This window comes from Magnolia sinica, chromosome 13 (assembly GCF_029962835.1).
Source record: "Magnolia sinica isolate HGM2019 chromosome 13, MsV1, whole genome shotgun sequence".
NCBI classification, from domain to species: domain Eukaryota; kingdom Viridiplantae; phylum Streptophyta; class Magnoliopsida; order Magnoliales; family Magnoliaceae; genus Magnolia; species Magnolia sinica.
In genome coordinates, this window is record NC_080585.1 from 18,025,535 (window position 1) to 18,044,627 (window position 19,093).

The following is a 19,093-nucleotide window of genomic DNA, read 5'->3' on the forward strand; positions in this document are numbered from 1 at the left end:
AAACGGATGGACGGCGTGGATAAAATCAAATACATCACGGTGGTCCCACATGGTTTCCTCGCCACGCTATAGCGTTGTGAGCTCCTCAATGCACAATCCACGTCCGTTACTGGGTTACGGAAAAGTCGCCTCCACCAAAGGTGAGGGTATTCTGGTCAACTACAAAAACTCCCCGCCAAAATCCCAAAGAAGTTCAACGATAGAATCCAAATTGGCATTTCCGTAATTACGGACACAAACAGTACCATTTCCCTATCTATCTTGACTCTCTTCTCTTCCAAAGACCCACAAAAACCCCTCCCAAAGCCGCCTGCACACCACCACCACCACCACCATGACCACCACCTCCGGTCAAATTCTCCGCCACACCACCGCCTTCCTTTCCGAAGCTCTCTCCCAATCCGACCTCCGCCACCGCATCCTCTCCTCGGCTCGCCTCAAAATCCCCTCTTCTGACCAAAATACCCTCCGAACCCTCGCCATCGCCTCCGACACCCTCGAATCCGTAATTTCCACAACTACCCCTACCACCCGCTCCTCCTCTCTCCGCCTCACCAAGAAACTCCTCCTCTCCTCCTCCGCCAAAAATTCCCTCTCTGCTCTCCTCCTCTCCCTTATTTACTCCCTCTGCCACCGCCCCACCGACGCCGCCCTCCACCTCCTCGATATCTTCCTCCTGGACCCCTCGTCGGCCCGGTCCGAGATCGCGCCGTCCATCTTCGAGGACCTTTTCCTCCTCCACCTCCTCCCCGTTCTCCAGTGGTTCAAGGATCAGCGATCCAGGATCCTGTCGTCGATCTCGCCAGAATGGGCGTCGGATGGCGATGAACGGTCCAGATCGAGGGAGGCGATGACGGGCTGCGAGGGGCTGTTTTCGAGGATGAGCGGAGGGCAGGCGGCGGAGCTGAAGGAGCTGGAAAGGGACTACGAGGATGTTGTTGATGAGAATTCCAGAGTTTTTGCAAGGTATCTGAAGGGCGTTTTGGAAAACGGTGATGGGAATGGGCCGGCTTCTCCTCCACCGTTGATTCTAGCAAGGATTGGAGACAGAGGGGCAGGGTTTGACGCGGCGGATGGAAGGATGACACTTGATTCGGATGCAGATGCGAGGCTGGAATTCCAAGAGATTGGATTGAGACACGGACGGTATAATGTAATGCGATTTTTTTTAAATTTTCTTTTTTAAAATTTACTTAAATCAACTCATTTTTCGCAATTTTTACCCCAAAATATCTTAATTTTATGAAAATTAGAGGGATGTTTTAAAGGATTAAATGATACAAATGCAAGTTTTTATTTTTATTTTCATTCCGACTTTTCTAATTTTCACAACAAATTACTCTCTATTTATGATTTTATCAAACAATGTTCATAATATCAAACAATGTCCTGTGATGTTTCCGGGCAATGAGTTACTTGGCGGAAGTGAAATGACGAAAATACCCTCATTTATTTTTTCTTCTTAAAAGACTCTAATGCCGAGCATTATGGGGGCCATGTGGCTTGTGTATGGTATCCAACCCGTCTAACAGGTGCACGCCACTGTGATGATCGGATGAACAAAAAATTAGGTTAATAGAATAACTAGGTGGGCCACAAGTGAATTTGGAATTATTTGGTGGTGTAAATTTGTTTTTATAGTGGCCCACATGATGATTGAATCAGTGTTAGTTTTTCCAAAGATCATCATGTTGGAGTGCATCTGTTGGATAAGACCATGTGAGCCTGATGATTCTTTACTCCATTTTTTGGAGAGAAATTAAATAAAAATTAAAAAAATAAAAACACAAAAGGGTATTTTTGTCATTATGCGCTAGAAAGCACTTAGTATTCATCCATTTGTTTAATACAATCGTTGATACCGAGGACCTCGCCATTTTGTTTTTAGCCATTCATTTAATGGTCAGCAAGGGGTGGTCAGATCATTGAATTGGTTTGACGTCCCAAAATTAAATAAGGCTAAGTATTTTTTTTTTTTTCATCTTTTTATTCAAAAACAAGGTTTTGCAAAGTTTATGAGGGCACAAGTAATCATCAACCAGGACGGTTCATCTATGGTACGTGAATCATGTCAATTGAATTTTCCTAAACTTTTGATAGGGGATGATTTGTTAAAATCATCTATTATTTAATAAGCATAGTTCGTACGGCTAGAATCATACAATCAAAGTGCTATTTCATAATCATAAGCAGTACAAAGTGAAATCTATCAATCTAATTTCAAAATGATGGCTAAACCTTTATTTATCCTTTTTCATTACTATTAATCAAATGCTTAGGATCATTTGTTAGGTATGATTTTTGTATCATATCATATCATAGGTTGCACCAAAGATTGAATGGTTTAGATTAATGATTAAGAATCTCACATGTCAATCAAAAGCCGAATTAAAGACATGATTAATGTGTCATTTTTCTGGCATGGGGTGTTTTGCTATAGATTTAAGATCACCTGCTTGTCACAAACTGACAACTCCTGTTTTCCTGCATAGTGATTGGTCCACGCCATCATTAATACCGTCAATATTGCTACATTAAATGCAGTGTGTGATGATGTAGTTTAATTAAATTTCAACAAACAGGGCAAATGATCTCATAACCCTTTGTTTGCCACAAACAAGCAACTCATATTATCCTGTACCTTGATTGGTTCATGTTATCACTGACATTGCAGCATTGGCACGTTAAATACCTGTGATGATGTTTCTGCCGGCGACAAGCAGAAAGCTGTGAGCATGATATTACCTTTTTAGGTCGGCTCCATTCTAACGTTTTTCTTGGCCGCGAGTACGGTTTACCTCGACATATTTCAAAAACAGGCGCGCGTCACCCATATACTGCACGACCGAACTTTTCAGCGCTTTCAGTCCTTGACCGATGTAATCACAAACACTTCACGTGCCAGTTTTTTATACCATACCCTATTTTGCTTATTAGGCTCATATAATCTCTTTTGGCGAATGTTTAAAGGAAAAGAATTCACTCATGGCCATTTTAAAATGTTTACGTCATCCATCATACGCATGTATCATCATCCAGACCGCCCAAAATGGTAGCCACCATTGTGGATGAAAGATAGCTAAAAACTGCACTGATTAGACAATCTCAGCCATCCGATTTTTTTGGACCCCTTAATCCAAAAATACTATTTCATTCCTGTATTTTATGCACCTGAGTAGCTCGTCCTCAGTGTGCTGTTTCTTTCGTTTTCCTTCCGTTTGGCATTTTATTGTTCACTACAGACCGTCTATTTTCATTGGAACCGTCCATTAGATGTCCACTAATCAGCAATTGAAAAATCAAATCAGTGTAAATTTTCATTTATGATGCCATCTAAACATGCGTCCACTTTTTTGACGGTTTGATTAATTTAATTTTCTGCCACGTGTTCAATTTCTAAATGTATGTGGATCAAGCATCACACTCTTTCAGAGCATCGAATTGTTTTCCTAATGAATTTTGTAATTCGAGGTGCATGAACTCCTTCCAGTGCGTGCAGGAACGCCACGCATTCCCATCTTTTTTTATTAAATAATTCATTTTAGAATACTCTGGCAGAGTGTGATAGTTCATACGCAGGCACTCTGAAACTGTACACGTGGAACTACATTCACTCAAATTAAACTGTTCAAATCGCGAGACCTACTGTGGATGGTTCACAATCCAAAAACCAGACTCGTTGAAAGACTCTTAACTCTGATTACTAGACTTTTTTCTTTTCTTTTTTTTTTGTTGAATTCTAACCATTCACTGCTTCTCTTTTCCGCCATTAAACGTCCACCAATTGCTCATGTACTTTTAATTCGTAATCTATCTAACTTGAGTCCCCCAATCTGGACAGTTTATATGATGCCAGTAGGTTTTCCCCGTGCCTGCGTATCAACCATCACGCTCTGCCAGAGTATCAAAGTTTCAACGGAAATTCGTTGAATCCATCACCCTTTCTTTTCTAATATTTTACTGTTTTTTCTCTTCTTTTTTTATGTTTGTTTTTTTCTTTCTTTTGTCTATTCTCAGCATTGTGTTGAAAAGACAATGGCTGTATCTGAACTTTCACATGCAGCCATTTCTTTTCCGTCAAGTCTTTGATTTAGAATATCCAATCCAATCAAGAGATGGGACCCATCATGATAATTATCCTCTCTTAAAATCAAGTGGATCAACTGATTAGGTAAGCTACAGCGTGACAAACGTATGAATAACCGTTGGAATGACTCAGTTACTTGTGTGGACCATTCTAGAAATGGATCAGCTTGATTTTAATGCCAGTAAATCATCATATAATGGCCCACATTTTACACGGCGATGATCGGATATTCCATAAATGGGGTGAGCTGGCTAGTAAGAAATGTCTATGTCAGACAATTTAGGTGGGTATAGTAGAATATCACTTTCTTGCAGGTTTTACACGTTTAAAAGTGAAATGGTCATTTTCTGTACACCCCCACCAATACCCGTCAGGATGACATCCAAGCCGTGAAAGTGGTGGGCCACACCATTAACATCACCTAGCACAGAAATAAGGCCGGTTCACTCACCAGGTGAGCCACACATGTACGTCGAATCAGAACATCGAAAGGCCCGATCGAACCGCCAGTCGGTTTCATATGGCGTGGCCTGACTGATGAATGGAACGGACGGATTTCATGCGAGATGATACTTCAAGGTGGGACCTATCTTCTCAACGGCTCGGATGTCGTTTGCATATCAAGGGATATGTGATCATTTCTAATTCTCTCAGCACAAAAATTGCATTTTTTGGGTCTTATTTTTCTTTTACAGTTTCCAATTTTTCTGATTGTCAGTGTACTTTTCTTTTTCGTGATTTCATGAAAATTTCCTCTTTTGCCTTTTTTTTAAACCAGGACTGTTAAAACATATCAATAATTCAGCACAGAAAGTTTCGTTTTTTAATTTTTGAGAATTTCTTCATTTTCCATTTTCTAATTGTCAGGATACATTTTTCATGATTTCACGAAAATTTTCTCGTTTGGGTGTTTCTTTCTTAAATCATGACAGTCCAAAAAACTCAATAATTCAGTGCAGAATTGAATATTTTGTTTTTTGTTTTTTCTTATTTTCCATTTCTGATTGTCATTGTACTCTTTTTCATAATTTCAAGAAAAATTCCTTCTTCTGGGTTTTTTTTTTTCTTAAATCATGACTATTAAAAAAATCAATTGCTCATCACACAAAATTAGCTTTTTTATAATTCTTTGTCCACTGCATGTGAAATCCACTAATGGTGAAATCCACTAAGACCATTAGGCTGACTCGTGATTCAGGTGTGCCACACCAAAGAAAACAGTTTATAGAGAGACATCAGCCCTTAATTTTTGTAGTGCAGATTATGATTATTATTATATGAAATCCACTCCACCCATTAGATGCCACGCTATAATTTAGGTCTAAAGTTTAAAAATTCAGGGCCACATATATTCATGTGGGCCACACCAAGAAAAACAGTTTTGAGGGCAAGCGTTACTTTTTACACTGTTTTCGATCACGTGGTCCACCTGAATAACGGATGGGACTGATTTCTGGGACCTAGACTGAAAATGGAGTGATGCATTTGATGGTCGGAATGGATTTCACAAAAGTATCACGGTGGGGCTCATTCGAGCCGCCAGCCATACCCAACTGGCCATTAACAAAGATAACGGAAGGCAGCGGAATGATCACAGTTGAAAGCAGCTTTCTGAAAATGTACTGGAATGTAAAAATTTCTATTAATTAGGTAGCTGTTCGTAAATTTTCCAAAAAAAAATCAATGATTCGGTACCGAATTCATTTATCGGGTTTTCTGAGAGTCAACGCAATCCTTCTCCTCTCTCTCTCTCTCTCTCTCTCTCTGGTAATTTCTGATGATTGAATATTAAATATTTCTTCGAATACCCGCGCAGCCCATGTGGATGGACGGAGCTCCATCGATGGAATTCGAAAGTAGCAGCAGCAGCAGCAGCAACTACAGCAACAGCACGAAATCTCCACCTTTATATCCTCAAAGAGTCTCTCCGAATCTACTCTCAAAACAACACTCCAACAGGCCCAAGCCAGTGATGAATTTGTATTTGAATTCTGATTCCGAACTCGCCTTTCCTTCTGAAAACCATTCGACGGATTCCTCTTCCGAATCCGAGCTGGAGACAGAGGTTGTTGGAATTCGATACTAACAATAAACCTGTTTCTTCTCTCTTCGGCTGATTTACCTATGCTGCAATTTTTTCTTTTTTAAAATCATGTACTAACACTGTTGCATTGTTTTATAGGAAAAGAACAGGAATTTGGCATTGTTTCAGCCCAATCAACAAACCCAATTCAAGAAGCAGAAACAACCCGTTTCTGCAGAATCTAGTCGGTATGGATTAACCATCTTTAGATGAAGAAAGAATATAAATTCCATTGTCTTCTTTGTATCGGATTCATCTGTTTCTTCGCGTTCTTTCAAGTTGGTATTTGTTACTGTTCTTCCTTTGCAACAAGGCTGTGTTTGGATGTGCTTCAAATTGAATTTCGAACACTCAGTTTATAATCAGATGTAGCCTTCGAATCAAGCCAGACCCTTGATGTGAATGCTAAGGAAAGAAATTACGATTTGATTGTTTCCGCTTCGTTGCACTTGTAACTGGAATTCAATTTGATTGTTCATCCAAACGTGTCCTAAGAAGGAATCCTCTTTGTTATCTTCTTTTATTTATCTTTTTCTTTTCTTTTCGGATTTCAGCGCTCTGGATCCTTTAATGGCGGATTCCGATAACATGATTGCGAGTGGAAGACAAACCCCACCAAAGGACTTTGTCTGCCCCATAACCAGCCATCTCTTCGTCGATCCGGTGACCCTTGAGACGGGCCAGACCTATGAACGGAAAGCGATCCAGGAATGGGTTGATCGCGGTAACTCAACGTGCCCGATCACACGCCAGAAGCTGCAGAGCACCCAATTGCCAAAAACGAACTATGTTCTCAAACGGCTCATTGCCAGTTGGCAAGAACAGAACCCTGGCACAGTGCAAGCCCAAAAAGAAAACCTGCCTCCAAAAAGCAGTCCGGTCTCTAGCCCGATCAAGCCCTCAACTTCTCCAACCAGTGTCATAAGCCAAGCCACCATTGACAGCACGGTTGGGGAGCTCCGCCTCGCAATCTCGCACCTCTGTATGTCGGAGATACTGAGTGAATCTGAAATGGCCGTCCTCAGCATCGAGCGGTTCTGGCGGGACACAAACATGGAGTCAGAAATTCAGAGCACACTCTCAAAGCCAGCAGTCATCAACGGGTTCGTTGAGATCCTATTCAACTCCGTCGATCCCCAGGTGCTGAGGGCAACGGTGTTTCTCCTCTCCGAGCTGGCTTCGAGGGACAAAGCCGTGGTTCAGACACTCACGAGGGTCGAATCAGATGTCGACTGCGTGGTTGCTCTGTTCAAGAAGGGGCTGGTGGAAGCCGTCGTGTTGATTTATCTGTTAAGATCTTCATGGGCGGATAATGTCGAGACGGACATGGTCAAATCACTTCTGATGGTCATTAAAAAGAAAGAAGAGGACTCATACGGGATGTGTTTGAAGCCAAAGACTGCTTCAGTGCTTTTGCTGGGGCAGATTCTTAGAGGGATCGACCACAAGAATGTATCTATGGTCGCCCGGGCTGTAGTTTCTGAAAGAGCAATTGAAAGTGTTGTTGGGAGCTTGGAAGCTGACTGGGTGGAAGAGAGGATTGCAGCAGTTGGAATCTTGTTGAGATGCATCGAGGAGGACAGGAATTGCAGAAACACCATCGCTGATAAGGCCGAGCTGGCTCCTGTTTTGGAAAGTTTTGCGGGCGTCAATGATGGAGATAGGTTCGAGATAGTTCATTTTCTCTCTGAGTTGGTGAAACTAAACAGGTACAATCTTGTGATTTTCATCGTGATTGTTGTTATAGGTTAAGTCCGTGTTTGGTTGCGCTGTCGAATCAAATTGCGGTAATTAGTTAAGTCGAACAAACCAAATTGCAATTGCTTTCATAGTATTCAGATGGCAATTACGTCACTGTCACGTGGTATTTGAAAGGAATGCAGCTGCAGTTTGAGGGCTACTTCCTCACTGCAAATTCTGAAGGTATTACAATTCGGTCATTTCGACTTAATTGAACTAGTCGTTACTATTCAATTCAATGGTGCATCCAACCACGGCCTAAACACTAGAAATGTTATATGAATTGCTTGCTTTCTCTAGTTTGTCTTTGCTTGAAAATTGCCTTTTATTTGAAGTTAAACCTCTCATGGGAAAAAAGTGCTTCTATTTTCTTACAAAAGGACATCATTTTAGTCCATTATGCTTAGCATTCTATTTAGAAACTGAGTTGAATTATTGTAAGAACTCAACTAGTCAACTTGGACTTGACGAGGTAAATTTAGAAACTGCATCTCAGTATTTTCCTTGCTAGGAAAACCATCGAAGGAGACCTTGATGGGGCCTTGATAACCAAAATCCCCATAGCTCTTCTATACTAACAATGATGCTAAGGGAAGTTCCGGTATTTTGAAAAGAAAACTACCGGGTAATTATATTCAAGCTCAGAAAATTCGATCGAGTGCTCGAGTTTCCACTCAGACTCAGACCTCATTGAGTCCCAGTCAAGGTTTAAAGTACCACAACATATTGCCCGTGAATAATATAGGTGTATCGGCCCAAAATAGCTCGATATGAGGTAATATGTTGTGGTACCGTTGCTGAGCGATACATTACATAACGGAACGATTTCAAATCTTGGTCACAGTCAAGCTCCAAGCATTAGTGATAGATTGTGTTTATAAGACTGCCAAAGAAATATGGATTATGGTAGCTAGCATGTATTCCCAACGTGATGAATTTGGTCTGCGCTGAAATGCAAAGACACACTCTAACAAAATTGAATTGTTTAAGTCCAGGAAAACTCAGTTGCTAATACCTTGTATCCTTAAATTTTCAAGTTAGATTTTTATACCCATTCACCCAGTCTTCTTTCATTGTACGAATTGAGATGTTGGTTTTGCCAACACATATGTGTTGATTTTCTCCAGGAGGACATTCAACGAGCAGCTTCTTCATATCATAAAGGATGAAGGAGCTTTCAGTACAATGCACACTCTCCTTGTTTATCTACAAACAGCCCTCCAGGATCAATGTCCGGTCATCGCGGGTCTCATCCTCCAGCTTGATCTCCTGGTTTGAATCGCTCCAAACCTCAGTCTCAGCAGTTTCCTTCCCCTAGTGGAAAGTAATGTCACTAACGGATGTCTTGGTCTGCAGGCAGAGCCGAGAAAGATGAGCATCTACCGTGAGGAGGCCATGGATGCTCTTATTTCATGCCTCAGGAAGTCAGACTTCCCTGGTACTCAGATCGCAGCTGCAGAGACCATCATGGCCCTGCAAGGGAGGTTCTCTTCCTCCGGAGAGCCCCTCACTCGGGTTTCCCTCCTGAAACGTGCAGGATTTGACAAGAGATACAGAGCAGTAATGCAATCGGAGCAGAAGAATCCCATTGCTGGCGAGTCTGATGAAAATCTGGTTAGCTCTTGTCTGAGTCTGTCTCTTCCTTTCTTTCACTGAAAATCCAGTCTACTGATTGTATGATCTTCTACGATTGTTGTTTTATTCTGGTTTTTTGTATTGAATGTAATAGGAAGAAGAGAAGGCTGCCGAGGAATGGGAAAGAAAAATGGCATTTGTTCTAGTCAGCCATGAATTTGGTTTAGTGTTTGAGGCATTGGCCGAAGGCCTGAAGAGCAGATGCGCCGAGCTATCCTCAGCATGTTTTGTGTCTGCAGCCTGGCTTACGCACATGCTCACCATTCTTCCTGACACAGGAATTCGAGGAGCAGCACGGGTTTGCTTGCTCAAAAGGTTCATTTCGATTCTCAAATCTGCAAGAGATACTGAAGACAAAATTCTTGCCATGCTTGCTTTGAGCAGCTTCATGGATGATTCTGGTAGGTAAAAATATATGTAACAAGGACGATCCATACTTCAAAATTTCTTGGGTTACTTACATGTGACAGCAACCCATTTGCTCTGCCATCTGGAAGAACATAAGGGCAGGTCCAGTTGCGATTTTTTTTTTTTTTTTTTTCAAATACCATTTCTTCGTAAATTACAATTTCAGCATGCTCCACATCAATGCATCAGTTACAGCTTGTAATTGTTCCTCCCTGCCAAAAACTAGACCAGACAGAATTTCGAATCTCAACATTGTACGGGGAACAAACCAGCAAATAACATGGCCAATGGTTGATTTGTCTGTGCGGAACACTGAAATTGTGTTTTATGAAAAACTTGTAGTTGAGAAAGAAAATTTGCAGGCCCAAACCCATCCTATTACTTTAGATGCAATTTTCTATACCTTATACTTTTATAAACTAACGTTTATGCAATAATATATTTTTTAATAGGAGCTGCACTCCACTGGTACTGGTACCAGGCAGATTTGGGGGCCCATGGTGTATGTATGACATCCAACACATCCATCAGATGTGTCCCTTCAGGTTACACTCAGATCCTAAAAATCAGATCGATACAAAAACTCTAGTGGGCCACAACACAGGAAACAAGTACGGAGGAGACACCCACCCTTTATTGTGATTGGGCCCACCTGAGTTGTATAACAGCCTGATTTGTCCTGACCCTTCATCCATGGCAGATGAGGGTCTGGATGGTCTGGATTCCGTATATAGAATATGGTCAGCCTCATGCAAATCAAGGGTGGCATGCCCTCTCAGCTTCTCCCCCACCTGAGATTCTGTTTGGTCTGAATTTTTGGACCCTCAGTGTAAAGTAAGATAACTCATCTGATGTATGGATTGGTTGTTGTGAATACATCACATGGGCCCCACTTTTTCCCTGTACCACCATAGCTTACAGTTGTACTGGTACCACCGGAGCGCACCCCTTTAATAGAACCTGGATTCAACACGAATCTTTGTATGCTAAGCTTCACATTCAAGTGCATCTAAGCTCATCCTAGCGCATCCAAGAGTCTCTAAGTTCATCTGAGTGCATCTAAGCTCATCTGAGTGCATCCAAGTGCTTCAATTTAACATACATTTAACCTCATGTACTTATATGAAGATAAATGAGCTTAAATGCACTTAGATAAACTTATATACACATATATGAACGTAGATGAACCTTGGGTTGAAAAAAAAAAAAGAAGAAGAGCAACGCTATGAACTACTACAGATAAAAAAATTACCTCACACAGAACCTGATTACGAGCAAGATGATAGTTGTAAATGTGTAGAAGCTGAACGGATGAACATTGTCCTGTCTAATGTGGCTGCCACAAGGGCCGAGCATGATCATATCGCTTTCTTTAGGACAAGTTCCGCCCCAAGCACATGTGTGACTCCTGGTCCAACTTGGCACACACATACACATGTGCAAAGGGCTTTCTTCCTTAATTTTGATATGCAAAAAACAACACTTTGTACGCTAATGTTAACATACAAAGCTTTGTATTGGATCCGGAATCCTACAAATGTCCAAGAATATCTGATTTTCAATATCTAAGACATAGGTAGCAATACAGTTCAATAAGCAATTGTGCTTCTTCTGATGCTTTGTATTCATTGTGAAATTTCAGAAGGATTACGGGATCTAACTTGCTACGTGAAGGATATATTGAAAAACCTGAGAGACCTCAAGAAATCCTCGGCCTTGGCTTCTAAGATGATGAAAGTTTTCTCAGAAGGGCAAGATTCCAGTATGGTAAGTTTCATAGCATTCCACACGTGCTCTTTTGCATAGTTCTTTAGGAAGAAAAATAACTTTCTAACACCTGATTTGGCTGCAGGACCTGTGGAATCATAAAGAACTGATTCAAGTGGATTGCAGCACAAATGGGGAAGTGCTTTCAGTAACCTGCTTCAAGGATAAGATATTTTCTGGCCACTCAGATGGAACAATTAAGGTGACTGAGAAGTGCCTGCCACACTCTGAAAATGAATTTCCAAAACTTGATTTGTACTATTAGTGCATAAATATCTTTCTCCTGTTATTAAGAAGTGCAGGAATCGAAAGTACAACTGGTGGGAAAAAAAATCAAAATGGGACATTAAAAGTCGAATTTTGAAATATGTTTTGGATTCCCACCCATTTCCCTACAACTAATTGTGTGAATCCTTCAATTCTGATATGGATTTTGATCTGAAACTCTGAAGGTCTGGAGTGGCAGAGGGACCCTTCTTCATCTGATCCACGAAACTAAAGAACATTCGAAGGCAGTCACTAGCTTGGCCATTTTGCAGTCTGCAGAGAAATTATACAGCGGTTCACTTGACAGAACAATAAGGGTAATTTATAATTTTTTTTTTACAAAAAAAGTAAAATCATTTAATCTGTTTCAAATTTCAATATATTATTTTTCATCCTTTAAATTAGTTGGTGTTATGTTCAGACCTGGTCTATTCAAGACGAACGAATCCAATGCATCCAAGTCCATGATGTGAAGGATCATGTCCAAAATCTGACCGTTGCCAATACAATCTCTTGCTTCATTCCACAAGGAGCTGGAGTGAAGGTACTCTCTCTTGCCAAGCTTTGTAGTTCCAAGGACATAGGGTTAGAGCATCAGCAGGCATGGGGTTCAATAAATATGAGGCACATCAACCCCTGATCTGATAAGCCCATTGTCGACAGGGGACACCCCATAAATCTCCTAGAGTGGAAGATCTTAACTCTTTGATCACTCGTCTACAAATAGTCAGTTGAGGAAAAACTTTATAGAAACAATCAACATTCAAGAGAAAATAGGGCGAAGTTTGAAGGGTTACATTCTTCCAATCTGGGAAAATGTTTAGGTCATCTGCAATCTATGGTGGGGCTCATCTGATTAACAGTCTAGACCACCAAACCATAGGCCCTGATGTACTGTACAGCATCACGTCTCAGCAAACCATAGGCTCACTGAGCGTCTGAGGCCTGAGCCCTATAATTTCTATGAAATTCTATTTTCAGTTAGAGGTTCAGATGCTTTCTTCTGTATGTTTGAGGGCTTGGTCAATAATTAGAAAAACTTGACAAGGAACTCAACTCGATCGAGACTGCAGTTAATGGAGAACTGTGTTTTTCTTCAGAACTCTGGAAATGCTGACTCTACAAAACCTGTTAAATTCTTCTTACTCAATCATGTTCTCACAGCTAGACTTGATACAGTCATAAAAGCTTACCTAGTACTTGAAGAGGATAATTATGTGTTCCTTGAGGCATGGATATCCACAGTATACTCTGGTTTTTTGTGTGGGTAAGTGGGGTGTGCGTGGTTGTAGTGATCAAGACCATTGGTGCGTTCGCTGTGAATGGACCATGCACACTGGCCTTTCATAGAAGGTTAGAAGAGAAACACGGAATGGTCCATATTGAACTGAAAAAAAAAAGAAAAAAAGTTCAAGCTTAGTGGCCAGGATCTTCTAATCTGGTATACTTTCAAGGCACGGTCCATCCATGATAGTGCCAAACAGACTAATGGCACAACTTGTCCAAACTGAAACTCAAATCACTTACCCGGATTTCAACTTGACTAAGACTCATGCCCTTGTGATGTCCATGGCAAGTTTTGAGTTCTTAAATCTTGCTTCTGAGAGTGTCATCTTTGTATGTGCTGAGGAAAAAATCAGAAAAGAAAAACTGTAATGGATAATATTTGATTTCATTTTTTTTTTTCTTCTTTAATTAGGTTCATTCTTGGAATGGAGATTCGAAGTCGCTTAACGTCAACAAACATGTCAGATGCTTGGCTCTTGTACAGGGAAAACTTTATTGCGGATGCAGCGATAGTAGCATTCAGGTACATTCAGATGTGAGCTGATTTGGGATCTAGTTTCTAAGTATTAGTTCATGGGCATTGCCTTTCTTTTAGAACTTATGATTGGAAAGTGCCCTTCATCAGTCTTATAATTCAGATTATTGCTTGCACATGCACATTGTTTGCAAGAATTGTCTAATTTATGATAGGGTTTTATATTATTAACTCCACTGCAAGTATATGCACCCAAATATGCCCTTTTGAGGGGTTTCAAATATCTGGGTACAAAATACATTCCAGGCTATGGTCTAGCACAGGCCCTTGATTACGTTCCTTGTGGATAAACTCTTGATTAAAAGGGACTGAATACTCTCATAATGAATGCAAATGAAACAATGCATGAGTAGAATGTTGTGATGCTCGTATCTGAGTGTCTGCATCTGTAGCAATAGCATAGAGAATCTCTTCGGTCTTGTAGATTTGTTGACTTAGGATCTAGGTTTCAGGTATTTCATAGTTGTTGGGCATCATGGCACCTCATATAACCATTGAGCACCAGGTGTCTCAGATAGCCAGAGGGTGTCATGGATTTATCTAGAGAGGTTATAGCTTCAAATAGCCACATAGCCAGCAAGGCATTAGATAGCCAATGTAGTCGGTCTTCACAATAATAGTTTGTCATATCCTTGTAGCCGCTCAAAGCGTAGATAGCTATTATCCACAAGACACGCAGGTTCTGTATAATTGAGAAGCTTGGAGCTTCTTAGTTGTTTACCCTATAAGAACAGTTTCTTACAACGCTGTCACAGTTGGGATTTCTGGGTTCTAGCACTGCCGTGAGTCTCACGTGCCGAAGGAAGAGTGTCATCTGGTGCTACGTAGCATGGAGCTGCCTATGTCGGTTTGATCTTGATACAGTTTGAGTGAAAGACAGAGCATACTAAAGCTGATGAAGATACCCTTCTTACAGGGGGATATTGATAGCAGGAGAGGAGAGGATTAATCAGCCATCCTTTGTAGATATAGGCAGAGGCATGAGCAGTGTGCCTTGGAGTCCTAAGCAGAAAGGTATGAGACCACATCCCTTAGAAGCTGGATAGAGTGTGACACTACTGAATATTGCACACGGAAAGATCTGAAACTTGCAGAGGAGTGAGCATGACTTGGTCTGACGTGGTGGAAGGCGTGGTGCTTACATGGTCTAGTGCCTGTCTTTCATAATGGGGCAGGGCTACACCTGCTGTCTGGAGCAGAGAAATGTCTGCACCTACCACAAAGGCAATGTAGAAGTGACTAGGAACAGGTTCCAGTCTTACCATCAGTTGTCCGTGAACAATGGCTGAGAGTGCACTCTACGCCTGGCACAGAGGCGATATGGTAGGTCTTTGATGAGGTCTACGCCCAGCGCAGAGGATAGATATTTGGTCTATCCCTAGTGCAGAGCGTTCCTTAGGAAGCCTACACCATGAGTGCAGAACCTTCCCATAGTAGGCACAGAGCCTTCCTAGAGAGAATGGGAGTATCTAAACTAATGAGGCTCATCTCAACTTAGAGAAGAGCATCAGTGTCTGAAGTCTCGAGACAACCGGCCAGCCAGCCCCTTGCAAATGAGGCTTGAAGGGGTATTTATAGTATTGGGGTCTGGGTTTTCCTCCCAAAAGGTAATTAGGCAATTACGCTTACATAAACCCCCTTAGTTGGACGCGAAGAGCCATCTTGGAAGCTAAAGAACTGGGACAGAGGCTAACACCTACTTGAACAGAGCTAAGCACCCGATGCTTGGGCTTTAGTCTATTGCTCAAAGAGCTCTGCGCTTGGCACAAAGGCTTTCTGAATTTTCCTAGAATAGCATTGAACCAGCACAGAGCCTTGTAGACACTCTTAGATGGACGCAATGGCTATCAATTGTCCTAGAACCCTTTGATTTTCCTATAGGAGTAGGGAAAGGTGACCATGGACCATGCCTTTTCCATGCTCATCAATAGTCTCAAGCTAACTCTTGGTTGTGTGCACAGGGTCACTCATGTTAGCATTGGGGCTATGTGCACGAACCAAAAATGTTGTGCACAACCCTCTCCTTTGGGAGATTTTCATGCTATCCATTAGGCTTTGGGGCAACATGGAAAAAAGTGACTTTTCCTATGTCAACACTCTTATACATGACACAGACACTCTTATACATGACACATACCTACATCTGTATGTATGCCAAAATGTTCGTAACCATACTTCTAAAACTTGTTGGCTTGACTCGAAACTTGGCCGAGTCAACTCAACTCAGCGAGATTTCAAGCTAATCATGTGGAACTTGTGTCTGACTGTTACTTGTCTTGAGTCACAGCAAGACTCATGGAGTCGACCTGCTACTATCATATTCTCTGAGTCATCTGTGCTCCTTTTCGATAAAATTTTGTCACCTTTAAAAGAAGAACAAGAACAAGAAAACTATCAAGTTGAGTCTTCGAGTCAAACCAACCCAAATGAACATCGAGTGGAGTCGAGTTTTCTGGTTTTTAAACTATGTTCATAACTACATTGAGAGATAATTAAATATATGAATCCACATAAACATACACTGCTGATGTAGAAATGCCTTAAACTAGAGTGTATTTCACCACTCATGAAGCCTGTCAAATTGAGTTTCTTCCAGTATGATGGATGCCATAGATAGCCCAAATCGAAAAAAGATTTTTTTTAATTTTTTTTTTCTACATTTTCCTAGAATCCTGCTATTTTCAGAAGATTATTTCTGTTCTTTCCAATATAATTTGTTTGGTTGTTGTAATCAGAATCTTTTTGCTCCTTCAAAGTCTTTTAAACCTGTATTCTTTTGGGGAGAATTCATATACTCTTATTTGCAGCAAGATCCGTGTCTTTCTGTGGGTGGTGATTGCTTCTTCCTACTGCAGTTCTAATACTACTGATCGAACTTAATTTTTCACCTCTCAAAAAAAAAAAAATAATAATAATAATTTTTTTTTCAGGAAATTGATTTGGCTACTGGAACAATGAGTACAATTCAAACAGGTAGCAGAAAATTACTAGGGAAAGCAAATTCAATCTATGCGATGCAAGTTCATGATGGGCTCCTCTATTCAGCTGGCACTTCTTTGGATGGAGCAGCTGTTAAGGTACCTTTCTCAGAAAACAAAAGACCAACCAAAGACTCAGTTACACCAGCATCATTTTTTATGTGCATTTACAGTCTCTATTAAGATATTTTCTTAATAAAACCCATTAAGCAAGTTGAGATTGCTGTCTTGATTCCCAAGTCCATCTTTTTTGAAACGATCAATCAAGTACTTGAATTTTCACTGAGTTGACTCAACTCAGATCAAGTTAAGATAATAACTTGACTTTCTTTAGCCTGTAAAAATAAATAAATATAAATATAAATATAAATAAATAAAAAACTTAATTAAGTGTTTGAAAAATGCAATTTGCTTGAATTAATAGAGCAAACCATAAAAATCAGAATTATAGCATATTTTCTTTCTTTTTTTTCAATTCTCCAAAAAATCAACTAGATAGAATTTCAAATTGATTTGATCTCTCATTCATGTGTTTTACATTGGTTTTAATCCTTTTATGTTCCTTTGATTTCTTTTAATGATTGAGAAATCGTCTTTACTGTTTCGAAGATATGGAGTGCTTCTACTCACAGTATGGTCGGATCACTGCCATCTACAATGGACGTGCGATCGATGACTGTAAGTGCAGAGCTGATTTATTTGGGGTGTAAGACAGGGGGTGTTGAAATCTGGTCTAAGGAGCTGCTCAGTAGAGTAGAAACACTTCAAACAAAAAACCATAGTAAGGTGCTCTGCTTGGCTGTTTCTGGCGACGGAGACATTCTGGTTGGCGGAACTTCTGATGGCCGGATTCAGGTAATTAGTTCTACATTCTTTTTAAGAAAAATGAAAAAGATAAAAAAAAGGAACAAATGGAAAGAAGGCCCACAATTTCCGTTTATCTTCTTCTTAAAGAAAAGGTTGTACATACATTCTATATGTTTTCGAGCTATGTCACAAGGGTGGTATGGAATTGGGATTACATGGGATTAGGTGGTATAGAACTGGGTTTGGTCCAATCTAAATTCCATCCGGTGTTTGGAAACAATGGGAATGACTGGATTAATCCAAGTATCATATCATCCAATCCCAACAAGAGGTACGGCGGTATTTCTTATCAATTTTGAAATCCACTACATCGGTGGGCCCCACATTGATGCATGCGCTTTATCCACGGCCTCCATCCATGTGTGCCCTTTACACATGACAATCAAGTTGCATATGCATACAGGTGACTGGCATCAATTGTGAAATCTGGTCCCTCAATTACAATTCCATGGTCAGCCAAACACAAGCTTCACTTAATACAATATTTTTCGCAAAGGAAGAATTTAATCCCAAACGTGTGATTGGATTGTCAAAATACCAAGGTATTTCCAGACATATAATCATTGTGCAATAATGATGTTAATTCCACCTAATGCAATTCCATTCCATTTAATCCCACTTTCCAAACAGGCCCCAAGGGTCTAATACAAGTTTTGAATGCCCACGGTCGGACCACTTGTGGGCATGGAAATCAAGAGGAGACCCAGTTCATCTTCCCCCTCCCAAAGATTTAGTCTTCTTTCTTCATATGCCACCCATAACTGTGATTTATTATAAAATGCTCGATCTAAGAATATATACAATCTGCTCAGGATCTCAGTTTGTTCAAGTGGGTCATAGTTCAATGATTCAAACCATCTATACCACGAGCAACCTCATAAATACTCCAAGAACCAAAAATCTGACGGACTGGACAATCCTAGCCATTGAAACCTTGGTCCTTATCTGGTTGAATGTGTAAAATTTCTGTATTTTTCGGCCTAATCTTTGCCCCATGCACATCTATTTGCTGTCCACCAAGTGAAGGGTCCCAAATTTCCCATCATGGAGATTTTTGGTGTATGAAGCATCCACCATACTTGGACATATCATATCAACAGTTTGGATGGATGAACGATGGGCCCCACTTGCAAATTGGAACCTTAGCATTGCACATAGCTCATTAATATTATTCTGTCTGTAGCATACTGATCTGAAATTCTTGTTCTTGATTGTTTTGCAGGCATGGGGACTGACTTGAAGGAATGTAGAGAATGTAAATTCCATTATTATTATTTGAAAGAAATAAACAAACAGCTGAAATTCCTTCAGTTTTGAATTCTTTAGCATTCCCTAAGTGGGATAAAATCTTGAAAAAGTCTGTACAGATGATACTAAAAAATTGTAATATCATTCTTTCTACCGGGCCTTTGCATGTACCATTTATTCATTTTTGTACT

At 40.5% G+C, this 19,093-nt stretch overlaps 1 protein-coding gene across 1 annotated transcript; it reads left to right on the forward strand.

Annotated features, from left to right (window-relative positions):
- Nucleotides 1-227: 227 nt before the first annotated feature.
- LOC131223043 (putative E3 ubiquitin-protein ligase LIN-1) lies at nt 228-19,072 on the forward strand. Its single transcript, XM_058218324.1, has 15 exons — nt 228-1,153; nt 5,904-6,152; nt 6,270-6,358; nt 6,725-7,879; nt 9,038-9,182; nt 9,267-9,524; nt 9,640-9,946; nt 11,596-11,720; nt 11,806-11,922; nt 12,173-12,304; nt 12,409-12,531; nt 13,687-13,797; nt 16,740-16,886; nt 17,397-17,642; nt 18,877-19,072. The coding sequence occupies exons 1-15, from the start codon at nt 335-337 to the stop codon at nt 18,892-18,894; spliced, it is 4,041 nt and encodes a 1,346-aa protein (XP_058074307.1). The 5' UTR covers nt 228-334; the 3' UTR covers nt 18,895-19,072.
- Nucleotides 19,073-19,093: the final 21 nt, after the last annotated feature.